The sequence below is a fragment of the Carassius carassius genome, chromosome 15 (genome assembly GCF_963082965.1).
Source record: "Carassius carassius chromosome 15, fCarCar2.1, whole genome shotgun sequence".
In the NCBI taxonomy this organism is placed as follows: Eukaryota; Metazoa; Chordata; class Actinopteri; order Cypriniformes; family Cyprinidae; genus Carassius; species Carassius carassius.
Genome location: NC_081769.1, coordinates 15,487,176 through 15,514,803, shown reverse-complemented (window position 1 = coordinate 15,514,803; position 27,628 = coordinate 15,487,176). Strand labels below are relative to the sequence as shown.

The following is a 27,628-nucleotide window of genomic DNA, read 5'->3' as shown; positions in this document are numbered from 1 at the left end:
TTAGTTAATGCATTAAATATAGTTAACAAATGGAACCTTGTAAAGTTTTACTGATTTTTTTTATTAAACTATTGTACTATCATACTTTTAGACAAAACAGCATTTTGTTGTTAATTGTGTTATTATATATCATATTTGATACATTAAGTTTTTTTTGTTTTTTTTTGCTTTGTGGTGATCAAAGTATATGATAAAATTCATAATAATTTGTAACTTGAAATCAATATACATCAAATACCTAAAAAAAATATAAAAATAAAAAAGTGTCTCAAATGTATGAAGTATTATCCAGTCATTGTATACATAATAATTTTCAAATATCATCGATAATATTAAAGTTATTCTTGCAATTAATTAAAGATTTTCCAGCAAAGAGGAAGACATTTTTTAAAAATGTTATTAGAAGTCCATTGTTATGTAAATGCCAGTTTAGCTGTTATTCTGTTCCTCTCACAAATAACTTAAATGCCATAATTTATTCGAAAGTTCTGTAATTTTTTATTCGAATAATAATATTACAAATAATATCACATGAAATTAAAAAGTGTGGCAGGTGAACATGTTCCAATCCTTTTTGACCACTTTTTGAAAATCGTTGCAAAGATAGCTTGTGGAGCTCATTTACAACACAGAAAAGCTTAACCAATCCTTAATTTCTTATAATATCACTCATAATGTATTTTTGCACATGATTCATTTGATGGTCAGATCTAACGACACAATACAATACATACACCTGTTGCAGCATATCTTGTTGCTTTAATAATTATAATCTATCATTAAATGTTAGGGTTCTCTTCCTGTCTCACCCAGCTTCATGTGGCCATCAGCAAAACTGCTGCTAAAATTGTGATTGACTGCAAAACGGTGGGAGAGAAATCCATCAACGCCGCGGGGAACATCACCATTGATGGAGTGGAGGTTCTGGGACGCATGGTCCGCTCACGTGGAAGGAGAGATAACTCAGCGCCGGTAAGACCACAGCCATTCAGCCTCAATCCTAAAAGATGAGACTTACCCAGGCCTGAAAGAATCATTTGAGCCCATAACAGGACCAGCTTTTGTCTCATACAGACACAAAGAACTCAGTATACAAGTGGAGGAGTGTTTCTGTGGAGTCTTTGTTTGGAGTCTGATAATTATTAAAGATGGTCTGAAACTCTGAGGCCTTTGAATTCCACAAAATCATTATAAGGGTGAAGCTGAGACGACGATTGTGCTTTCAAAGCATGGGCACTCAGTTTAAATACAGACTTTATGCCTTTTGGTTTTTCCATCAGAATGTGTGGATCATTATGTCTGATTGTGTAGGAGTGCATCTGATTTTATTCTCCTCAGAGGCTGCCGGCACAACTGATGAGACTAATTGTCTTTGTAATTATGCTGGTGGGGGTTGTAATGTGAGTTTGTACCGTGCGAAAGTTGAAAAACTATTAGAATCCGTCATTCAGCCCAAACAAATAATCAGACGCATCTCAAGCACAACTGTTAGTAAATGCATAAAGTTTCTGCTTATTTAGATTTTGTTCATCCTCAACAGTGATCCCCTGCAATTTGTTTAGACTTCATAAAATGTTTTTGTTGATAAGTTTTATAATGCATGACAATTGCTTTTGTTGTTAAATGAGTGAATGCTATTCAACAGCCTTGTATATTTGCTTTGTTTGTGTGTGTTTTATGATCCTGTCCACAGTTTCAGCTCCAGATGTTTGACATAGTCTGCAGCACATCATGGGCCAGTCGGGACAAGTGCTGTGAGCTCCCAGGCTTGGTAAGACCCAACCAGTCTGTATTTTATCAAATATATCCATTTTATTCAATCAGCAAGCTGAATAAGCCACACTTTAATTAGCTTATATTAATACTGCAGTTCTGTCACTGGTGAAACCCCATATCTCTTAACTACAATTTAAAACTCAAATATACAGTGATGACCAAATCAGCACTCAATACTATCACCCATACTTAGTGTTCATAATTTAGAATCGATAATTGCTGTACTAATTTGTGTAACAAGCCTTTAACCTTATCTGAGGACCATCATCGCCCTAGTTATCTTTCCACCACTTTTGGTCATGGCTAATATGAAATAGCCTACGGGAGAAATGTATCTAATAAAGGTCCAACAAACAAATGTGGTCCTGCTTCTGATATACATCTGGTGGCATACTATAAATTTGGTTTATTAAAATTAAGAGTTACGTAAGGTTGGATTTTAACCTAGGCCAGCAGCACTGATCCACTTATTTATCCTCTTTGCCTCCAAATCTCTAGACTAACAGTGCACTGTAAAAAAATAAAAATAAAAGAGCAGCTGTGATTGCCAGCAAATTCATTGTAAATGATAATGAGACAATGTTTTCATTATTACAGGATGCCTTTATATTTAAATTTAAATTTATAACCATAAATTTGATTAAGACATAATGTTAAAATACCAATCTATTTGAACTACCAAAAATATTGGTGTGGCATATGTAAAAACAAAGTTGTCAAATTAAAATGATAGTTCACCCAAAAATGAAAATGCTGTCATTAATTACTGACCCTCATTTCGTTCCAAACCCATAAGACCTTCATTCATCTTTGGAACACAAATTAAGATATTTTTGATGAAATCCGAGAGCTCTCTCAACCCTGCACAGACAGCAACGCAACTGACACGTTCAAGGCCCAGAAAGGTAGTAAGGACATTGTTAAAATAGTCCATGTGAAATCAGTGGTTCAACTGTAATTTTCTGACGCTACAAAAATACCTTTTGTGTGCAAAGGAAAGAAAAAAAAAGATTTTATTCGACAATTTTTCTCTTCCATCTCAGAATTCGATGCTTGTTCACAAAATGCATGCGTTTGCATCCCTCTGATTAAAAACATGGTGCAGCGCATGTGAGCTCTAAATCAGAACTTTACTGTTGTGAAGAAGCGTTGAAGACGCTTTATAAGTGGTTGAACTACTGATGTCACATGGAGTATTTTGGCAAAAATATCTTAATTTGTGTTCCGAAGATGAATAAAGGACTTACAGGTTTGGAACGACATGAGGGTGAGTAATGACTGAACTTTTGGCTGTCCCAGCAAATTACTGTGTAATGGAAAAAGATAATATCAAAATTGCAACTCGTTGTGCAACTGGTGGTTATTGTTTTCTGCAAACTTATTGTTAGCATTTCAGTGACTTGGAAATGAGTAAAAACCTTCTAAAACAGTCATATAACATTCCCTGTATATATATATATATATATATATATATATATATATATATATATATATATATATATATAAAACAAAAGAAAATCTTAATAATGTAAATAAAATTGGAAAGCTAAATCAAAAAAAAGACTAGTCTACAACAAAAAAGCTAACAAAAGGACCATAAGCAGTCTTGTAATTGGCTATCATTATTTATTAAAGTTCTCTGCTGTGATAGATAATTTTATGATTTTATAGTTGTATGTACTGCCAGTATACAGTACATCTGATGCCTTAGCGAAATGACATTTGTTTTCTTCCTATATCATTTTGGATACTTATTTAATGTTGAAAACCAGCCATTCTGGCAATCGTCCCTAACTATAAAGATCCATGACCACTCTACAAATAATTCAATTATGTAGTCTTGTAGCAGACAAATAGACTTGGTCCTCCATGGATAGGAAGAACAATATCTCCAGGTCGCTTGCTGTGTTTGTGCACTTGCGATTTAATGACTTGAGGCAACTGCACAGACATCCTTGGTTGACTTGGACAAATAAAGTTCTGTTAGATTCCTAGAGAGGAAGTAGTCCCGTGTTTGAAATGGTGTCCGACATGTTGTTTTGTTTGTGCTTTCTTCAGAGAGTCGAAGAAGACTGTCCTCCCATGCCCCATGCCTGCACCTGTGCTCAGGACAGCAAAGGACCACCTGGACCCTCAGGACCACCGGTAAAACCACTGGTTTCACCTCTCACTAACAACCAACCTTAGAATGTGATCTGTATTAAACTTGATGATAGAGGGGGTAGACTAGGGAGATTTGTAAAACAGGGCTGCATCATAAAAAATGTAACCAATTAGAAATAAGCTATGTGACAGTGAGAGGTGATGTAACAATTGTTAGTTTTTGTACAAAAATATGATTTACAGGCAAAATACTATTTTTATATAAGTATATTGATAATATATCAAAATTTTAAGAGACATAGCACAAAAAACAAACTTACAGATGTCAATACCAGTCTTATGTACTTAAGCATAAAATCTAGCTCCTCAATTTTAACACAACAGCTTGGTGACAGAGCTACTCCAATTCACTTTCATATCAGCATAAAAACTACAGTAGCTAATACACTTTAGCTGACAAACTTGCTATCATAGTTTAGCATTAGTACTAGCTGACATACTTTAACTGACAAACTCATTCTCATACTTTACCATTAGCGCCAGCTGGCATATTGTAGCTGACAAACTTGCTATCAAGCCTTAGCAATAAAGTCAATTTACATACTTTAACTGACCAAATTACTTTCATGCTTTACTTGCTATCATGCTTGAGCATTAAAGCCAGCTAATATTTTTAGCTGACAAACTTTTTCTCATACTTTAGCATTAGCCCTAACTGACACTGATACTTTAGCTCACAATTTTACTATAATACCTTAACAATAAAAATACTTACTTTAGCTTATAAACTCACTTGCGTACTCTGGCATGAAAGCGCTAGCTGACATACTTTAGCATACATATACACTCTAGCATAAAAGCTAGCATGTTACGACTCTGTGTAATACATAGATCTGTTTGAAAAACATCTTTATAGATTGCGATGCAACAAAGACTGTAGGGATTTGTGACTTTCATATGATTAGTCTCCAGGAACATTCCAGGTTCAGGTGTCTTTCTCAAGAACGCAGAATCGTAAAGGCTTTTCAGTTTCTAGTCTGAAGCCCTAACCATATTGTCCTTTAGAAAAAAAAAACACAGAATGTGTTAAGAAGGAGCACAAAGATATTAAAGATATAAAATGAAACGGGACACTGCTTAAGAGATTGAGAAAAAGACCTAGCATTAGATTTCTCAATTCAGCCCATGCTGCAGGTTAAACTCAATATGGCGGGAACAAATAAATGAGCTCATTTGGAAGGCAGCATCATATGCCCCCTGAGGGAAAATGTATTCTGAGGCCTCGAAAAGGCCATGGTGTATAAACAGCAGTTCTTTCGAGAAAGTCATTACGAGGAGATCGATTTATCAAAACCGATTAGTCCACTCCTGTCCTGTCTGCGTTATAGATTCCTTCATCCATTCAAATCCATTTCCATGACCAAGAGGTGGTTGCAAGGAAGACGATTGCATTTCAGTTTTGTTTATATTATTCCTGCACTTTGATATTAATATTACTGTCATGTGTTCTGAAGTCTTTCCTATGATTACACCGGCTGCTCAAATGAATCGAAAATGTCCTGTTAAGTCATCTTGTGCATCTTTCAAATGAATATTTATGCTTGCATATTCTCAGCTTCCACCGTCACCAGCAGGTTTTATTAAGTGTGTTTTGAGCAAGCTCATGAATCAAATTTGCCCATAGCCTTCAGTGATAAAAACTACCTTATTGCAGACATGGCCATTGGTGATTCAATTAAAGTAAACACAGGAAAAGGAAGATGTACAAACAGGGTTAAATTACTAGCGGTCTCCTGCAGCAGTGGGGGCAAGAGTTTATGAGGGTCATAGGCGGGTGGGATATGGTTTGAACCAGGTCACGGATACTCTCTACCAAACTGTAGGCAGATTCAATCAGATATTTTTAAACTTGCCAATTTTGCAGTATTTGAAGTCATCGTTACGCTTCAACGTTTGCCGAAGGCCCCTGGTAGGCCCCGCCCCCGGGTTGATAACCACCGTAGAGTATTGTGCTATTAATTTAGCAACATACTAATTTCAAACTCTTGCTAGTTTAGTCTCATTTTTATAGTGTTCTGAATTGGTCACTTGTGAGGGCAGTTAGCACACTGCTTATGTTGGAAACAAGGCAGCTCATGATGCTTTGGAACAGAACAACCGACGGTGTTTAAAATGGCTTTATTGACACATGCCCCAGCTCTGGGGTGCGTTCTCCGATAACGTTGTCTCTTAGCGCGCTACGAATACTCAAAAGGTACACCTTAACTACAGGTATACCTTTGCTACGTGTGTTCTCCGAACTATACCTTAGGATGTAGCTTAAGGTAAACCTTCTTAAGTTCGACCTTAGCAGTTGCTGTCCATGGTGGAGGCGCTGAATAGGTTGATATCGACGCCTCGATGATCGATTGTGCGCTCTTTCCTTCACAGCGGTATAGGTAAAGTATTGAGAAAACAATGTTCTTTATAAAGAAGCGTTTTAGAAATAGTACAAACTGCATTTATCGGGGCTTATTGAAATACGTACATGCAGAAATAAATATGAGTATGTGTTTATAATTTAGCAAGTGTACAATCCCAAACCCTCACGGCCATAAGTGTGTTAATGTTCTCCACAACGTATGCTGATTATCCACCAGCCGTATCACATTATTGGCGTAAATCGCTCATTTGTGTAATTGGATGATTTCCTCAATAAAAGCGCAAACATGAGAGACATACCGACATTCACTATGTCGGGGAAAAAAGTCCGCAAAAAGAGATCGCCCAGCCACACTGAGGTCTTACTCAGCCCATATCCATCCCCAACAACCTCCAGAAAACTCCCCACAGCATAAAAACGAAGAGCCGCCAGCAGCTGAATTTCGGGGCTGAGGGGGTAGCTCCGTCGAGTTTGTCTTGACAAATCTGGGCCAACAAGATGCAAGAGCTGCAGAATTTGCTCCCGTGGCAGGCAATTTTTTTTTACAATGGTCTCTTCTGACATGGTAGTCAGTGGACTAAAATGTTCTCTTATAAAGTAGTTGACATACACTAACTGGCTCCGCGGACGCCGCCGTCTTTGATTTAAAACAAGTACTCGCTGTCTCGCTGCCATAGCTATAAAGTTTGTGTAAACTCATCTTTCTTTATATAGACTCCTAAGCCTTTTCTGTCAAATGGTTCGCCAGCTGATGTGCCTTAGGATAGTAATTAAAAAAGCTAACAACCATTAGTGTATGGAAACTTTATTAATGAAAACACTTCCATACACTGGGTGTAGGCTATAACAACTTAAGTATTTTATGTGTATAATTTTAAAGTAAAGTAAAAATGTAATTTTAATTCTAAATCAGATTTTATATTAAAAGTTCATATAAAATTTTCTATGTGTAATTAAACTGCGATGTAAAAAATCTTTTTGCGTAGTGGTGGCCACTAGCGGTATGAACCGTAAGCAGCGATAAGGTATAGCTAAGAGCGCTCCAGACCAACCTTACGAACGCATGACTTACAGAAGGTATACTTAACTAAGAAGGTTTCGGAAACCACGTATTAACGATAAGGTACTTCTTAAGGTACAACTTAAGAACGACGTAGCGTTAAGGTAGTTTCGGAGAACGCACCCCTGGTCATTAAGAAAATGTGTTTGCTTATTCTGAGTTTTTCAATTTGTGTTTATCTAATTGTGTGTGTCTAACTCTCAGGGCGGTCCTGGTATCAGAGGTTCAAGAGGAGATCAGGGGGAGCCAGGCTTGACGGTAAAGTACACATATGCTTTATGCATCCCATATGCAGGGCCACCCAGAGTTGTCATTATTTCCCAAAAGAATAGACACCGGACAAGAGCTCAAAATGTGGAAATACACACAATGCATGTGCCTCTGTGTTGTTTTTGGAGCATACAAGTGAGTAAATCTCACCCTCGCTCTGGATTTTCAGAGAGCTCGCTTTGTTTATTTGTGTCTCTCTGTCCAACTGTAGTTTCCTCTAGAGTAAAGTCCCTCCAGATGTGTGTGTGTCCATTCACAGAATACATCATGCTTCTGTCCAAATAAAGCCATGCTGTGGCAGACATCATTTCATTTCATGCTCCAAAGTTTTATGTAAACTTGGTCCAAATGACCACCACTAAGAAGTTTGTCAGAAGCTAGACTGTGACGAGTGTCTTTTGCTTCCTTGATTATTGCATTCCTGATGGAGAAGGAGACTGCAGGGCATTCACACTTTGTTTCAGCAGCCCGGCTGGTGGTAGGCCTGAAACGTTATGTAATTATATTGAGGAAATTAAACCCGGCAATGAAACCATGATGATTTTATAATAAGGCTACATTTATTAAGATAATGTCCTAACTTTATGTTTAAGGGGCCTCAAGGGCCACCTGGTGAGATTGGACCTCCAGGACCGCAGGGGCCACCGGGTCCTCAGGGTCCGAATGGAATGTCCATTCAGGGGCCACCGGTAAGTTGAAGACTGGATTTTTATGCAAAATTTGTTTCATTCTTTTTATTAATGTTGCCTTTTCTTTTTTTTATTCCTCTCTCTTCAGGGGGCTCCGGGTGAAAAAGGAGAGAAGGGTGAAATAGGTGTGCCGGGTCCTCAGGTAAGGGAAAATATATCACCCGCCTATCTCATCAGCACTTCACGACAGCTTCATAACACCCACATGGTCTCTCATTAGCTAACCTTGTCTCTTCTGTCAGAGAGTTATAATTAGCACAGTCCCATGAGTGTCCGTGTGTGTATAGCTTGTGAGTGATAAGTCGTTCATGTGTGTCTGTATGTGCTGCTTACCCTGAATTTAAGGAAATTGTTTAATATAAATCGATAAATACAAACAGATTGGGTCTTTCAGTTGGCAGCCTAATAGAATCAACTAGTGCCTTTATGAATTACTACACCTTCCTAAACTTAGTTTGAAAACTCACTTGTTAGCGGGTAAGGAGAAGTTTAAAAATTGAGATACACTTCTGTGAAAACTTTTTTATGAGGTTTATTATAAATGACTTGCAGTTCTCGTGTTTTTGGCTGTAACTAGCAACTTTATAGCTACTTTATAGCTTTATAGCTACTTTATACATTTTGATAGGTTAACCCTCTGGGTTACACTGGTGCAGTCTGTCTTGTTTGTTTGGTCTTCTCAAAAATGAATTATGAATGACAAAATAATTGTTTGTACAAAAAAAATAGTACAAATATTAAATAAAACTTCAGAGGGAGGGTTTTTGCTCCCTTTGCCAACTGTATTGTAATTGAGGTATGAATATGAAGGTTTAATAGCAAAATTGTGATGAAATAAAACATATGAGAGGAGGCAGTGCTTTTGTATGTCACTGTGACTGGCAGATTTGTTGATCTGACAATGTGCAGATTCATAGAAATGTTGGAGTATTGGTTGCTTGTCCCAAATGTAAGGTATTGTGGTGTTCCATGTGGCTTTAACTGGGAAACATTTGTGAAAACATCACCTGGGACATGACAAGTTTGTGCTGAGTAAATATAGCAAGGGATTTAGTGATCCGGATAGGGTTGGGAAGATCATTCCACCAGCATTGAACAGTGAATGAACATGTTCCGGAAACTGACATTGTGAATTTCTGTGATGGTACCACAAGGTGCTGTTGACTTCCCGACCTCATGTTTCTAGAGGGGATGTAGACATTTAAGACTGTGTGGAGCCCGTGGCTGTTCACAAGTATCTGTGTCTTGAACTTGATGTAAACCACAACTGGTAGCTAATAATGAGAGTTAAAGAGAGATGTGACATGGGCTCTCTTGTGCTCATTAAAGCATTGAAATAGTCACTCCTAGAAGTGACAAGGGCCTGGACAAGAAGTTAGGAAAGACCTGATCTTCCGCATATTGCGCAACACATACCTACATGATCATGCTGTCTTTGAAGGCTGGTCATGAAAGATTACCCCAAAATTTCTGAACAAATTTGATGGGATAATTGTTTGTGAACCTAGCTGGATGGTGTAATTGTGTTGTACAGCTGGAGTGCCAGGGAAAATGAGAAGGTCTGTCTTTGCTAAGTGGAGCTGGAGGTGATATTCTTTCATCCATGCCAAGAGCACTGCCGAGATATCTTTGGATCATCTCATTGAAAAAATAAATAAATAAATAAAACTGTGTGTCATCACCATAGCAATGGTAGGAAAATCCATGTGCCTATATGGTAGTCCACAGTGCTGTAATGTATATGGAGAAGAGAATGGGTCCAAGAATTGATCCTTGAGGAACAACCCTGAAGGAATCCCCCTCCAGGCAACCCTTAGGTACCTATAAGGTATAGGATTCAAACCAGTGGAGAGTAGAGTTTCTTTGTTACCCAGTGATGAGAGGGTGGATAGTAGGGATCTGATGATTGACAGTGTCAAAACGTCAGTTTCAGTTCAAACATGAGAACTTCCACAATCTGCAAGGATTCAGTGACTGACATTAATGCAGTCTCATCCAAATGGCCACTTTTAACCTGATTGGTTCCTGGTTGAAAACAAGATGTTTACCTGGTTGAAAACAACTTGTTTATGTGTTTTTACAATGAATGGGAGGTGTTTAGTGCCGCTTTTAAGCAGTGGGGTTATCTGAACCTGCATGAATGTGGTGAAAAAACATTATTATGATAAAGAAATTATCATAAATGTGCAGAGTTTTCACCAAATGAGTTTGAGCTGTTTCCCTGACTTCTGAGTTCCTGTGGTGTTAAGCTGTTTAAAATCAAATTAGGCTAGAAGAGAGTGGAATGCTGAAGTTGAATGGGACTTTCTATTCATCAAATAATCTTTAAAAAGAAATAATGGTTTCCACAAAAATATTAAACAGCAGGGCCGGCTCTAGGTTATTTGGTGCCCAAGGCGAGAGAGCCCCACACCCCCCCTCCCGGGAAAAAGAAACTCCACAGTTATTCCATAGATATTCATTTTTTATTTTAAATGTTCACACAACAACTCTTTAAAAGCAACCCCCCATCATTTAAAGCGCTAAAACCAGCTGTCAGATGTTTTCGCGTCACTCCCGGTTGCTGAGCAGCTGAGTTTGACAGCTGCCTGTCAGAGTGACTCAGTTGTTTTTTAGGATTGTAAATCTAGTAAAAGAGATGGACAAATACAAGCAGTGTGTGGACAGTGCACAGTAAAAGTGTACAGCGTGTGCGCAGCTTTCATAATACGATACATACATTTAATTAACTTTTTTTTTTTTAAATTCTGCAATTTTGCGCCCCATCCTGTCTGCAAAGCCGGCCCTGTTAAACAGCACAAAGGTTTTCAACACTGCTAATAAAAAAAATGTTTTGAGTTCCATTTCGGCACAATATAATGATTTCTGAATTGAACACAATATTACTATTTTTGTTGTATTACTGATCAAACATCTTACCGACCTCAAACATTTGAAATGTAGTGTACATTGGGAAAACAGACCCATCTTCTCTCCCTACTCATTTCAGTCCACCACACACCTCTACATAATAATAAAGCATTTTGACATGAAAATTATCATATTAAGATCTTATTTAAAGGAGAATCCAATGTGCCTTAACTCAAAAGACAATTCTAAGCAGGCAGGATGGAATTCATAGTTTTGCCTCAAGCAGATGTCTTAGACTTTTATGCTTCTAAAGCCTCTTTCACAAGCTTGTTAAAATTCTCCCTTTTCTGTGACATCCAACTGCTGGTTTTTAGATTTCTGCTGAAAGTGTCACCAAAAGGCTTCTAAAACATTCACAGTGACAGTTCCATTTGTTGAGGAATAGCTGTTTGATGTGAAGCCAATGACAACCACTCAGGAAAAATCCCCTAGAGTTCTTCAGGGTGACGAAAAGAACATCCTGGCCTTTCCAGTGGTCAAAGTACAAACACACACACACACACCCATATGTTCCTCAGTCTTCCAGTATAAACGTCTAGGCTTGAGATGGATATCCTCCTTTAAGCAGAGGGGCCATCCACACACTCGCTTCCATTAACAGCCGGTATTGAGTTCTTTCAGAGTTATGTTGGAAGTAAGGAGGAAGTGGTCTTTGCCGTACTGCAGCAGAGACGCCCATAGTTCTCACTCAGGGCTAATCTATCCTGTCAGCCTGTGAATTATATTCATTGGCTGCTGGTTGCCAGTCCTCCATATCATGTGCCGCATCTCTTCCCTGATCTGTCTCTGCCGCTGGCGCTGAGAGCCCCATATATAATACTGTTATGGGTGCCCTCACACACAGTTTAAGAATTATGAGTCCACTTTTGATGAAACAAAGCCTGTTTTAGTGTGTGTGTGTGTGTGTGTGTGTGTGTGTGTGTGTGTGTGTGTGTGTGTGTGTGTGTGTGTGTGTGTGTGTGTGTGTGTGTGTGTGTGTGTGTGGTGCTAATATATGTGTTGATGTTGAGTTGGACTTCTTGATTAGTAGTTTTGTAACTGAAAGGATGAAATATCATTTCATTATTAAGACGGTTTCATCTAAATTAACGTATTTCACCTGGAGATAAGCAAGCATTTTCAGTTGATGCTCTGTAGGAGCTGAGTAGCAGGATTTTGCAGGGGATTATGGTATTGTCAAAAGAGCAATACAAGTGGTGGCAGCCATAAAAAGCAGAGAAATACTCAACTTCATGCAAATGAGAAGTGGAAAATGCTAATCGCTGAGATGGAAGCAGCGATGTCTGTAGTAGACATTTCTACACTAGAAATTCTAGTGTTTCTTGTGAATTTAGTGCTTTAAAGAATAGTTTACTCAAAAATATAGTTCTTCTTACCCTTCCAAATCTGCATGACTTTGTTCTGTGGGAAACAAAAAAATGCCAAAAATGTTTCCTTCAAATGTTTTTGACCTCACAGTGAAAGTCAGTGGGGTTCCATACAATGTAAGTCGATGAACTGGAATTGATTTTCATTGTGGGTACAAAAACACTTCAAGGACTAAGCTACAGTTTATGTTCTTTTTATGTATGATATCATAGCAGAGCAGCTCTTCAGATCACAATGACTCAGACCACACAAACTGTCCTCACTTTCGATTGCCTCCTCGGCCTTGAGATTGAGCACTTTGATAATGTCAATATCGTAGCCTGTGAGAATGGAAGACGATCTGTGTATGCCAATGGCCACGTGAAACAATAGGGCTGAACATTTATTACTCGGCAAAGGCCACACATTTTGTAAACAGCTATGTCTGTCATTGATTATGTTGTCTTGTTTATTTACTTTCAGGGTGTACCAGGTGCCAGTGGAGGACCAGGCCGAGATGGACCTCCAGGACAGAGAGTAAGTGTTTTTCATAAATTCACATCAGACTTTATTGTTAGTTCTTTATGATGATATCGGATAGGCTGAGCAAGCTGTACCATTACAAATGACTTTATGTAATATTCAGGGTTGTCTATCAGTTTTAGTAATTGTTTTATAGATGGTGCACAAATACAACCATCGTCAACACTAAAATTAAAACTAAACACTAACACTAAAAATACAATTAAATTCATAACATAAAATAGAAAATGAAACCCTATAGTTATGTACATAACTGATAAGAAAAATCTAAGAAGAAAGACCAGAGAATCTAAGAATCAGTGTAATTTTCTGTTTTATTTGTTAATTTATAGTCATATTTTTTGTAGATTACATTTTAAATCATTCAGTCAATGACGATAATTGTTTGTGATTTTATTTGAATTTTTTTATTTTTTTATTAAAATAATTGTAATATTTTATTTTAAACAGTCATGATCCCCTGCATGATCCCCTGCAGAATTTGCAGTAACACACCTTGCATTTTAGTGGTACAACACACTTCCACTGGAGGGAAAATTACTTACAATGGAATTTACGTACAGGTCAGGGGGCATAAATTGTTAATTAGCGTTTTGCATTAATGCATTCATTTTAGACCATTTTTTAAAAAACAATTAATTCATAATTAATGCTTTAATGCATGAGTTAACTTTGATGACCTAACTGATATTATTAAGTAAATGCACTTTCAGTCATGCCATGTAAGAACAATTCCACATGGGCAAGCTCATCAAATGAAGCTTATGTGTTCTTCTGTGCCTGAACACATCTGATTACGATGAAAGAGGCCCTGACTCACAGATTCAATTTACAGGACTGCTAGTCAATAACACCAAAACTTGAACTAATCAGATCTGTCCCGCTAGACTGTCATAATAAGCGCGCAATGTGTTTATTTTCGTTATTGATTTTGTTCCTCGTCTCCAAACCAAATTAAGCAACTTTAAAACAAAGCCTTACTTGACATTTTGGAATCATGCACATGTGATTCACAGATCCTTAAAATGTATCAGCTCACATGTAACACATGGAATATAATTGCCTCCTAGTCTAGGTGTTTTGTGCTGCATGTGTTGTCACAGATATAAAGATGTTTAATATCGTTATTCATACAAGTGCGGAATCGCATGTATGTAGCCTATACAGATTAATATTGAAAAAAGGAACACTAGACCCATTCTGTGAACTGTTAATGAAACATATGCATGAGGTGGTTATTCGATTACCATTCCCAAAGCCGCGTGATGTAATTAAATGTTCATGTCTTGGTGAGAAAGTGCAAGTTTGCCATCTCTGTTTAGCAATGAGCAGCCTGAGTGGAAATGTTTGACTAAATCGGTCATTTTGCATCCGAAAAGAAAAACAAGCAGCACAAATGGAGGTGTTTCAGACCACACTGCTGTTTACTGAGCTGATTTAAAGCAGGTTGAGGGATAAATCAGCTGTGGTTTCATACACAGTAACTCACTATGACAGTTTAACAAAGAAAGCAGATGCTTGGCTTTGAACTTATGATATTCTCTTAACAGAACATTTGTAAAAGAATATTATTACAGTTCCAAGGTTAACTAACTGGTTGTCATCCCTGTATGCAGCACACGATGAAGGGCTGAAGAAATTATTCAGTATTTCTGGGATTTTCACTTGCAAATAGATTTCATTGAGACACTAGAATAAAACTGTACAAAGCATGGTACAAAGAGGGGAAGTTTCTAGATTGACACCAAACTGGGACGGGCAATATCTTTAATATACACAATATATTCTGATTTTGCTGGCAATAAAATTAAGCAATAATGTGAGCATCACAAATATTTTAAAAATAAAAAATAAATGCAGAAAAAAAAGAGTTGTTAAGTTTAATTTCTGAATCTTATTAAATTGTATTGTTGAAATGATTAAATAATTTATTGTGTTCACTTGGTGAAAAACTGGTGAATACATCTTGATTATTTTAAAATGATGGTTACCACCACCATTTTGAATATTGAGGATAATACTTTAAATCAGCATATTAGAATGATTTCTAAAGGTTCATATGAAACTAAATACTAGAGGTCTGAAATTCAGCTTTGCCATCACAGAAATAAATGCCATTTTATTTGTATTCATTTAATTTAGTTCTAGTTCTGGAATGTCATCATTGCAGAGAATAAATGGTGTGTTTGGCCTCATTGAATATGATGAGCACAAAGCAAAGAGGTGTTAATAGCATGCTTCCACCATGACTCCTTCTCGAGGGAGGTTCTTATCCACCTCAACACACACATAGCTTCTGTGAGAGAAAAACGTCTGTGACCTCAGGCACTCATATGGGATTGCTTATGTTGCGTGCACTCAAACTATTCTGAGGCTTTATGCTCTTGAAGTGTGGTACTCCAAAAGTATGTTGCACTTGAGGCGATTTAAATGTTACATTGTTTTCCCTTCCCTCCATTGGTCTGTTTCCCAAAAGAGCCAGATATTTAGGCCAATGAGGCATGTGCAGTGGAAGAACACTTAAACTCACTTGGATCACTGGCTAAAAGGAAGCAGCCAGAACCGTATTATATAATTTGTGCAGACAGATCTGACATTAAGTTGTTGTTGTTGAGTCTCTATCCCCTACTGAGGTACTTCAGGTGCATCCCAGTATTCTACAATAAAACAGTAGTGAAATGGATGTTCCAGTTAAAACACATTTCCACCTGTTCTGTTCCTTTGCTGTTAGCGTTTGTGTATTTGGTCTTTTATACTGGAACTGTGACTGTTGAATTGTTCCAAAAAAGGTTCATGCTGCCAGTGTACAGAGGTCAGCCAGAGTTGAACACATTCTGTTCATTTAGTGAGTCACCAATAGATTCAGTGAGGTTCATCAGGCTGATTCATACAGGTAAATGGTGAGTTTGTCTTTTTTGAGTCATTTGTTTGTGAATCACACTAGACTCCTCTCGCTGTGTGTTTGTTTTTGCGTGCAGCCCGCAACAACATTATTTTGCAGTTTTTATCTCACATTTTATTATCATATTTATTTCGGAATACAAACTCACATTCACAACATGGGTAATGATTTATTTTGCTAAAGAAAAGCTGTACAGGAAGCACTGACACTTCACAATGTGTTATCTTCATTTCTGCTTACTGTTTCTTAGATTCCCTTATTAGAATTGGGACTCTGGCGTTTTACGGTTTCATACAAATGTGCTAAAAGAAGATGCTATGCTGTATTTATATTGATATATCATAGTTTTTTATTTTATTTTAAACAACGCATCCTCAACATTCTTTCGTTTTAGGGCCTACTGGGTAAGGATGGACCCCAGGGAAGAACGGGCCCTCCAGGACCAATGGTATATAACATGATAAAGTCACTCTTTGAGTCTTTCTGAGACTTGGTCATGAACCATTTTCCTTCTTAATATCTCATTTAAGGGAAGCCCTGGAGCTCCTGGGGCTCCAGGACCAAGTGGATCTCCAGGGCAAATGGGTGATCAGGGGACACCTGTGAGTATTGCATTACTGTCATGTTGAATAAACTAAAAACAAAATAGTGTAGACTACAAGTCGTGGCATCAGCTGACAATTAAGTAGTTCTATAAATGAGGTTTTGTGGAGTTCTTGTTTAGTTGAAGGAACATTGAATCCTGGCAGACTGTCCTACTGCTGACTCATTCTCTTTAGTGTCAGACTCCAGCATTACTCTCACTGAAGTACCAGACCACCAAAGCTGAAAAGAGAGACCAGAATTAAAAATATTTTGAGGTCATAAACCAAATTGGTCCTTTGATTCCCCACTAAACTGATTTTGAATGTACCTGATTACAAAACAGCATGGTTTGGTGGCGATGTGCTGATCTTCTCATTAGGCTTCTCTTGGCAAGGCTCAACAATAAGGATAACCCGCTGGTCCAGGGCAAACACAAGAGAGTTTTATGCCAATTTACAGCTTTTACCATTGCCGCAGTGCCAGCAGAGCAATATTTATTGTTAAATTTGTCTTAGTAATTCATATTTGCATGAAAGACATTAGCCAACCAGGTTTTGCTGGTAAACAGAATGATTATAATGGCCCTCCAGCTAAACCAGAGGTGTCCAGTTCTGCTCCTGAAGGTCCAGTGTCCTGCTGAGTTTACCTCCAACCTGCTTCAGCACACTTGACTGAAGGTTTCAACATAACGTGGTATCCAGGAGGAGGACTGGATATCCTCAAGCTAGAGTAACACCAAACCTGTACTATCTAGCCTGATCTATTCAGCAGGATGATTTCTGCTTTGAAAGTCCATGTGTGTTGAAGCTAGAAATAAACCTAGTTTTTACCATGAAGAGTCCCTTTATTCATGCCTAGAAATCAGTTATGAATGCTGGAGCAGACAGCTCCACATTACTAGAGTTTTGCATTTGAAGCACTTTGTTCTAGGGCTCACTGTAGCTCAGTTTCAGCCTGCAAAGATCTATCTTATACAGTCCGACTGGTCAGAGAGAGACCTACAAACTGAGAAATCTCAGGTATTGTTTGCACAGAGCCTTTGACTGAAATGTTTGTTTCCCGTTTGTATATTAGAAGCACGAGGGATTCTGAATTAACGTCAGTCTCTATGAGTTTCCTGCTGAGTGACACCTATATAAATTGGAGCTCTATTTGTTCTCATAGATTTGTAAAGTTGAACCATATGCTCCAGCACAGTCGTTGAGGAACATCTGCAGAGCTCGATTGCAGTATAACCTCTCAACACTGATTTGAAACCTGTACGTCTTTCTTTTTATAAGCCCTGGAAGAGAGATTGTCAGTAAGATGACAAGTTTATGATCAATTGTGGCCCAGTTTATAGAAGAGCAGGGCTTTGTTAATTCTACTGCAATATAGATATAGAGCCATAACCTCATGCTCCGATGTGTGAAATTACATGCAGTACTTTGAATAAACTATGATCATATTCTCACACAGTCTGGCACAACAACCACATATCCTCACGATGAGTCCCAGTGAGCCTCCAATGAGTCTGTCTCAGGGTTACATCTCATTTTGACCCAGATGTTATGATATCAGAATTGTTTAGTAGCCACGGCGCTCTGGCCACAAATTCCAGTCTGTTTTCCAACACATTAGGTCAGTGACGCATCCATTTTATGTTTTTGGCTCATGTGTTTCATCCGTGATTGATTTGGTCCACTCTCACATTCAAATCCCCCTCTCCAACCAGTCATTAATGTCTTTGTGTTTCTTTTTGGTCTTTTTCTTCTCCAATCGGTGAATTCTGAAATGTTTGTCTTCACTTTCTTTTTCTCTTTTTTGCAGGGGCCTCCTGGCGCCAAAGGCGAACGAGGAGAGAGAGTGAGTTTCCAATCTGCATCTAAACTGTCATGGCGTTTAGATTAGGGTGGGGGCATGTGGCACTCGGGTGGTGCACATAATGGTGGTTTATCAGCGGCAGGATTAAGAGGCTTGCTGACAGGCCTCTTGATAAAAATCACAGCAGCAGCGCTGAATTATAGCGCCTTTGCTTTTTCGCACTCTGTCTAAATGCTCGGGTTTTTTAATTCAGTCGCTGCGGGAGCATTGGAAGTAGCACAGGTACAGCTAAAGCTGTCTATCAAACCTCACAGTCAGACTTGGTCCCAAGCTTCCACATAACAATATATTTGTGTTTTTATTCTTTGGTTCTGATTTCTCCACTGCTTGGTACTGGCCACCATACAAAGGGTGTGTGGAGAGTGTTAAATTGGTTGAATTAAACACCCATGTTGCACAGCGTCTTAGCCTCCATTTAAAGCAGCTGAAGTGACAGCTTGTGGTCTTAATACATGTTGTATACTTGCTTTTAAGGTGTTCAACAAAGTAGTTGCTCTGTTTAAAATACTAATCTTTAATATCAAGTTAAACATGCACTAATATGAAATCCAAAGGTTGAGATTACTCTAGTTCTTCCTCAGGAGCTTTCATTCTTGCGGCATTTTATTTTGTCGTTTTTGGCAGACTGATGCAAAACTTACTCTCACAATTTAGCAGAAGAAATCAGGCAAAATCACAATGGAACTGTCGCTTTTCTCCAGCTCTTTGCATTTTGTGTGAGATCTGCATTAGGCAGACTGTGAATGGTCTGTGATCATGCTGAGAGTGATAGCGACCACATTTTGTCCTCCTGTCCATCTGTCATTATTATTATTATTATTAACGTTCAGTGGAATGGACAAATCCACTAATCCACTTTTCAGAATGACCTATTAAAAAGAACACATTCATTTGGTGGGAGAAATACTCTAAATCCAGTACGTCTGTGTCAGAATTCACCACCCTAAAGCTCATCCTCAGGAAACTGTCCAGACTTTGAGAGCAAACAGAATATGTTGTATTTTTATTGATTGTCTCTGCTTTTGCGTCTCTTTTTATGAGCCAAGCATAGAGGAAACAGAATACATCATTCTGTATAAGTTGCTTGTGCTCTGGCAAATCAGACTCATTTTACAGTACAGTTTCTTTTTTGTAGCTCTCCTAGTTCATAACTTTCGCACAGTGCCTAAGGTTGGAAATGATTATAATATTTAACTTAAAATGACAAAACTGTGATACTGTACATCCCCATCTGAATCCCATGTTGTTTGTTCTTGAAGGGTAATATGCAGTCTCAGGCCGCTGTCCGTGCCATAGCACGACAAGTTTGTGAACAGCTAATTCAGAGTGAGTATATATTGATGCTCTTTTACCAAATTCATGACTCACAGGAAGTCGTCTAACCGCGGCTGATCCGCTAGGTGAATTTCTTTTTTCCTCCCTCCCCCTCAGGTCACTTGTCTCGCTACAACTCTGTTCTGAACCAGATTCCCAGTCAGTCTGTTTCGGTACGAACAGTACCAGGTCCACCGGGTGAGCCTGGTCGACTGGGACCTCCGGGGCCACAGGGAGAGCAGGGTCCTCCTGGCAGACCAGGATTCCCTGGAGCCAGTGGGCAAAATGGCCGTCCAGGAGAGAGAGGTTAACATTTTTACATGTGATAATAACTAGATACTGTACACTGCTGAATACAACAATATGAAAATGTGTTTTGAATTTGTAGTCATTAAATTGTTGGGGGAAGGTTAAAACAGAAGTTTTGAAGATTAAATTGTGGAAAAGTAGTAGCTGAGTTTGTGCAATAATAGCAGATAATGGCAAAATTAGTATGTCAGTAGGGTATTAGATGCATAAACAAAGTGCACAATGGGTTCTGGGCTAGTCTAGTATACATAGTATGAAGAATGATTAATTGTTGGATAGAAATGTTGGCCCTGTAGCTTAAGGTTACACTGAGATCTTGTAGCTATAATAATACCGAACATTAGTAAGACCTCACTGATCCCATCCATGTTACCATCTTGGCTGACAGCCCTGGCTAACCTCAATACCACCCGTCTTCATAAATAATATGTAAACTACTAACTCTTTTTTTTGGGGGGCGGGGGGTGGGGGATGTTAGTAAGCCAAGAACAACTACTTCAAAGATGCCACAAAAATGCCAGTCTCTTTATTGTGTCACAGTGGAATTGAGGTTGACAACCTCTTAAGCAACCACAAGTCTCACACTCCACTGAAACTGCACTGAAAAAGTGAAACAACCAGTTTGTTTAAAAGTGTTGATGTGCAGAACACTTTATTAAGGGTTTTATTATTATTATTATTATTTTATTTTTATTTTTTTAGAACATTACAGCAAATATGATGCATATTTTAAAAATATAAAATAAATTAAACATTATGGGCCAGATTTACTAACAGCTTGCATCAATGCAAACTGTCTTTTGGCATTAAAATATTACTGTCAGGATTTACTAAAGACGCACAGTGAAGAATTAGCACTGAAAAGGATTGGATAGTTATTTTTGCACCTGACCTTATTGAATAATAATAATAATATGGTATGGCATTTGTAGGAATTTCCCTTTCAGATGCAAAATTTATGGGAGAAGAGTATTGAAATGTATCATGCAACGCAATTTACTAACATCTGCGCTTGTCAAAATGCTGGTATTTGCGCCATCTTTTGACGCGCAAAAAAAAAAAAAATTCTTAAAGGAGGTGTTAATTTGTGCTGCTCTTGGTAGATCGCGCTGGTCATTATGGGAAAGCGTATTGGCTGCGTCTGTGCTCTTTTATGTGTGCATTGTCAGTAAATCACATGCAGACTTTGCCCCTCTCATTGGCGCTTTTTGCCCTGTTTAGTAAATCTGGACCTAGATAACAACACATTTTTTATTTTTTATCTTAAGTGAAAATTATACTTTTAAAATGCACCAATTTTGCTTTTTTTATCTTGAAATAAAGTCGAAAAACGTCTAAAATTGTTTTACTGAACTGCATTAAACATTTTTGCTTATGTCTAAAGAAAATATACTCATTAAGTACGGTATGGTCTTTATAAAAAAAGCCTGATACTTAGATAATATTTTTTATAAATATTAAATCAAGCTTTGAACCAAACAATAAATATAATTTGAGAAAAACTAATACACATGGCCCTATCAAAAGAGTTTATTTTTAAAGTTGATCCAAAGCATTTTTTGTTAGGTGAATAGTAACAAATAAAAAATCAGGAACTTTCTTTCCCCTGAATACGACTGTACACAAATTACATGAGATCTGCATGACCTTCCTGCCAAGAGCAACTCTCAGCCAGAGTCTTTATCATGAACGAGTGTCCACACTGCTTAGTCTCCTGTGCTTATTTAGAAGAGCTCTGACACACTGCCTGAGGTTTCAGTATGAGATATTTCACCATCATTACTGCTTCTCTCAGGGATCTGTGCACTCAAACATTCAGATATCAAGCAGGAACATGCAGAGCCCTGGTTATGATGCACTCAGTGCAAAACAGAGCCACTAATGAGGGATAACATAGGGGGGATATTTGTCTGTTTATGTTAACATGGGGCCTATAATGAGGAATCTTATTCAGAAGTTCTCTTTTAGATTGTCAGTGTTGTTCAGAAGTGATGAGGATCAGACTGCCTGTGGGGCAAAAAGAGACCCTTAGAGACAACAGTTTGGACAAATGAACCATGTTTAAAGGAAATATTATTATTCCCATTCATTTCAATGTGCTTTTTGGAGTAGTTATAGCATCTGACAGTAGAGGTTAATTGGATCAATGGAATGTTAACCACTTACTGTTTCAATACCGATGCTGACTTCTTAAAGAAAGAAAGATACTATAGATAGATTCTGATAGATTTGTGTGAGAAAACAATTGCAATTTAAGTTGTCATTCTCTTAAATAAGTTATTTCTTTCTGCTGTAGCTCCCACTGACAGATTAGCCACATAAGACCTGTCAGAATGTGTTATTCCCTAATGGTTTTATAAAGGTGTGGAATAAGTTAAATCACATGGAAAGAGAATACAAGGATCCAGTATGTTCTACCGATCCCTGTCCCTCTTTGTACAGGTCTCCCAGGAGAAAGGGGAGAGAAGGGCAGTCCAGGGATTGGGACACAAGGCCCTCGTGGTCCTCCTGGGCCCCCAGGTGAAAGACTGTTGAAATCTTACATTTAAGTAAAAATCAATGACTTCTTTGTGCTCAAGCCAGTAGTTAAAAAATTATTTCAAATCAGATTGTCTTCTTATTGCACAGACTAGAGGAGTTTCCATTATTAAATGTCCTCTGTCAAAGAAAACTTCAAACTTTTAATAACCTCTGCACACATCTTGATCTGCTTTTGGTTCCTTTGATTTCTGTCTAGAATATCAAGCAGATATTGAAACAATATTTGGGTCAGGGAGAAATGTTTTCATATTGATTTTTGCAGTACGGCTGGTTGGTAGACTTTGAAAAATGTCAGCATCCGCTCGCTGTTAATTGTGCTTTGATCAATACTCTTTCACAAATGAGATTCACTGAAGCAACATAGCGGTAACAGCCAGTGACATCTGAGAAGGATGTGGACTGGAAAAGACTAAAACTTGTATTTTGCGAGGAAGGACTCCAGACACACTTTGGGTGTGGAATTCAGCAGGGTTTTTTTTGAGACAGATATTAATGGCCAATGTCTTTTCCCACTAAGGGCCTCCTGGAGAAGGTCGGACAGGAAGTCAGGGCCCTCCAGGGAGACCTGGAATTCAAGGCACCTCAGGACGTCCAGGTATACCTGGTAGCCCTGGTCCTGCTGGACCCCCCGGCTACTGCGACCAGAACTCCTGCATCGGATACAACGTTGGAGGTAATCCTCTCCTTCTCTTCCTCTCTCCTAAACTCTCTCTATCTGTCAAGGATTCTCAGTTTCAAACTTTATTCTGTCAGGAACATCCAGTCGGTCTTATTCACTTATTTTCACATATATTTTGATTCACATATTTCTTTGTATGTTGATGAATGCAGATTATTCTAAATGACGTACTGTAATTAGAATAATATACGCCCACAAGCATTGACACACCCAAATAAAAAACAGCTTCAGCCAAATCCACCATCCTTCCTGAATTTGAATTGAAGTAGCAAACAGAATGTAGGACTAGCCTTTGAATTAGAAAGTAGTAAACAAAATTAATTGAAATTCATCCAACTGTATTTTTTTACTTGGAAAGCAAAGCTTGTCGGGGCTAGGTTGGTTGGGTAGGTAGGTAGATGGATGGATGTATACCATAGATGGATGGATGGGTGGATACCATAGATGGATGGGTGAATGGATGGATACTATAGACCGACAGATAGGTGGATGGATGGGTAGATGGACTCTGTAGACAGATGGGTGGATGGATGGACACTACAGACAGGTAGATTGGTGGATGGATACTACAGACTGGTGGATGGATGGATGGATCCTATAGACAGATGGGTGGATGGATGGACACTAAAGACAGGTGGATGGATGGACACTACAGACAGGTGGATGGATGGATGGATGGATACTACAGACTGGTGGATGGATGGATAGATGGATGGATGGATGGATGGATGGATGGATACTATAGACAGGTGGATGGATGGATGGACTCTACAGACAGATGGGTGGATGGATGGATGGACTCTATAGACAGATGGGTGGATGGATGGATTCTAGACAGATGGGTGAGTGGATGGATGGATGATGGATGGACTCTAAAGACAGATGGGTGGATGGATGGACTCCGTAAACAGATGGGTGAGTAGATGGATGGACAGTATAGACAGATGGGTGGATGGATGGGTGGATGAATGGATTCTATAAAAAAGACAGATTATTGGATGGCTACGATACAATATGCTATGGTATGATACAATATGATATGACAGTAAAAAAGAGGAATGGATGTAACAGACACAGACAGACATATAGATAGATAGATAGATAGATAGATAGATAGATAGATAGACAGACAGACAGACAGACAGACAGACAGACAGACAGACAGACAGATAGATAGATAGATAGATAGATAGATAGATAGATAGATAGATAGATAGATAGATAGATAGACAAAACAAATGAAAACATTCAAGTTCTAGGCAAAAATAGATGCATATGCCCAGTAAGTGAATGAAATCTGCATGTAGTTGTCAAGGTAACCATGGATACTGAACATCTGAAAGTCAATTATAAAGTTAGTCTGGTACCAGTGTCCCTGACGAGTCCTCATTGAGCTGTGGGTTTAAGTCTGCTTCAGGCTTCAATGATAATAATCACCATACAGAAAACGGATGAGGGAACATACAACATACAACACAATCTCCCATACTGTTATTCTCCATGGCCTTTCGAAGTGCTTCGCACATTCTCGCTTGAGATTGCATTTCCATAACTGTTAATGAATGGCAAACCCATTGCTTTAAAAAAGCTTGTGGTCTGACTCAGAGATTTTCATCCAATTAAACTAGCCCTTCCCAAACCATTATTCTACTTATAAATTTCTCATGGAGTCGAAATGCTATCAAAGCATAAGAGTGGGCTGTGTGCTTACAAGATTTCAGAATTACAGTTTTTAATATGAGAATCGCTGGACAAAAATGGACAGCACTGGTTTAAATAATTGATTTATCAGATCATAGCCAAGCTTTCTACCCAATGCCTCACATATTATTGCAGTTTTGTACTGTGAAAAAATAACGCTAATGTTCTCTGGGGTTTCTGCCATGTAAGGCCGTTAAATGACAGTGTAATATTCCATTCAATAGATGAAATACTGCATCAACACTTTTAAGATCTATAAAGGTTATAGCTTCAAGCTTTTCAGTCAGCATAAAATCTTGCAACCCAGCTTAATAGTATTGCAAATTGCTCTGTAACTTATTCAGCCCTCATTCTCTGGGATAATACTTCATTTCTAACGAGAGAATGTAAGTTTTATGTGTATTGACCAGATTTTAATGCCTTATTGAGAATCCTTGACTCTCCTTTTGAAGTGCCAACAGGTAAAGATTACCGTCTTGCAGACGAGGTGTTGCTGAGAGCATCCTGTTGGTTATTTCGAGCTCACACTTACCGCAGTGTCTCTCTCCTCTCACTTTCTCACACCTGCATGTGAAGGTCCAGCGCAGTATGAGAATGACTACTGAGAACCAGTAGAGAGCCACCTGCTCTTCTCCTCTCTCCCCTTCATTTCTTCATCCCACCTCCTTCCATGGACCAAAACCAAAGACTGTATCTAGGGAGGGTCTTTTTCACACATTCCCAAACTCGATAATCCATGTACTTGGTTCCTCAACTCTCAAAATGTCACCACCATTGAAGTCCCATGCCTTTTTAACCCTTCTGAGCATACCTCAGTTTTAGACAAACTAAAGTGTTTTCAACCTTTTCTGGCATTAATGTTGAGAAATTTTAATCCCACACTCTTAAAGGGGTCATCGAATGCTACATGCACTTTTACAAGTTTTACAGTGTGTGTACACAAGCACCATATAATGAAAAAAAAATCCACCCAATGTTTTTTTTTAATCTTCTAAAATATTTGTCCCTCTCTCAGATTGAGCCGATCTCAGATGCCTGTCTTTGTAGCATCACAAAGACAGCCCCCCCCCCCCCCCCAGTGATAGTTTGATTGACAGTAGCGTTTCAGCAGACTGGACTGGACCAAAGTAAGCAGTCTCTCTGAGGTGTGAGGGGCGGGGTTAGCAGAGCTCATTAATATTTAAAGGAAAATGCTACAAATTGGCTTGCTCTGAAAAGAGCTGTTTATTAAGGGTAAAAAATAAGGTAAAAAACTTTTCATTACGACACTTAAGAATCATATCAACTTGTGGAAAATGGGCATCTGATGACCCCTTTAAATATAAAGGTTCCAAAGGCAGGATTTCACAGCCACAGAAAATCCATTTTACGTTCCTTTTGGTGAACCATTCTTAAAAGAACCTTTTTTTTTTTAATTGTGTAAACAGCATTTTCATAATTAAAAAAAAAACCTGTTTCCACTATAAAGAACCTTTTTTTGTATTGGAAATGGATTTCGTGGATGTTAAAGGTTCTTCATGGAACCATTGTAACCATAAAATAACTTTTATTTGTAAATCAATCTATAATACCCGGAGAAAGCCATCTGTTACCATTCCTGTTCGTCTTAATGTCAGCTGCTTGGCTGGTGGCTACAATGCACCTTAAGAGATCTCCAAAATGAATCAGTCACCATAGAAAATGTTTGAATGGAATATTAACATTCACTTTCTTATAGCTAAATGGTGCAGTTTTAATGCTAAACCTCTTTCCCTTTGTCTAAACTAAGCTAATCTCAGTAACAAGTCTCTTCTACCTTTCTGACTTAATTTTCTGCCTTTATCTCTTTGCTTTTTTCTTTTCTCGCTAACTCAACGCCTGCTCATTTGGTGGTGGTGACAGAAAAAGATGGCAACAAATCTAATTCCCCCATGTTCCCATAGTACAACAGTTACCCTCCAACCCCTACCAAAACTATGGCCCCGCCACCAACTACAACAACGATGAGGAGGAAGAGGACCCTTACGGTGGCTACCATGCCTACCCTCCTCAGTACTATCAACCCAGCTATCCTGACCCCCGTGCCGCCAGGTTTGGCCCCGCCCACCCTGGTGACACGGTGGGGATGAGGTCACCTGGCACTGGTCGCTTCTCCCGCAGCACGGCCGAAGAAGGCAACGTCAATGAGTCAGAAGTGCAAGTGAAGGCCGAATAGCTCGGGTGGCCAACCCCAGCAAACAGACCATTCACATACAAACACTTTTCATCAGAATATCCTGCAGGATAGGACTGAGGGAAATCCAAAAAGTGCCTGCTATATGCATCATTATGGGGGTGGATTTGTGGAGAAGATTAGAAAATGTTAAATGACTTTTAAATAAAATATATAAATATATATATATATATATAAAATTACACACACACACGCACGCGCGCATACACACACGTGTATGTGTGTATACATATATTTACTGTAGGAAATTTACTAAATATCTTCGTGGAACAAGATCTTTACTTAATATCCTAATGGTGTTTGGCATAAAAGAAAAATCAATCATTTTGACCCGTACAATGTATTTGTGGCTATTACTACAAATATGACACTGGACCACAAAACCAGTCATAAGGGTCAGTT

The 27,628-nt window shown here is 38.4% G+C and overlaps 1 protein-coding gene across 1 annotated transcript in view; it reads left to right on the top strand.

Moving 5' to 3' along the window:
* Positions 1–27,362, top strand: part of col14a1a (collagen, type XIV, alpha 1a) — a 124,289-nt gene extending 96,927 nt beyond the window's left edge. The window contains exons 34-48 of the mRNA XM_059567544.1: positions 814–972; positions 1,694–1,771; positions 3,835–3,921; positions 7,566–7,619; positions 8,225–8,320; positions 8,409–8,462; positions 13,061–13,114; positions 16,417–16,470; positions 16,553–16,624; positions 18,417–18,452; positions 19,730–19,796; positions 19,902–20,090; positions 22,536–22,613; positions 23,152–23,307; positions 26,937–27,362. Of these exons, the coding sequence (XP_059423527.1) occupies positions 814–972; positions 1,694–1,771; positions 3,835–3,921; positions 7,566–7,619; positions 8,225–8,320; positions 8,409–8,462; positions 13,061–13,114; positions 16,417–16,470; positions 16,553–16,624; positions 18,417–18,452; positions 19,730–19,796; positions 19,902–20,090; positions 22,536–22,613; positions 23,152–23,307; positions 26,937–27,208 (1,506 nt within the window). The 3' untranslated portion in view covers positions 27,209–27,362. The remainder of the gene's footprint in view (positions 1–813; positions 973–1,693; positions 1,772–3,834; positions 3,922–7,565; positions 7,620–8,224; positions 8,321–8,408; positions 8,463–13,060; positions 13,115–16,416; positions 16,471–16,552; positions 16,625–18,416; positions 18,453–19,729; positions 19,797–19,901; positions 20,091–22,535; positions 22,614–23,151; positions 23,308–26,936) is intronic.
* Positions 27,363–27,628: the final 266 nt, after the last annotated feature.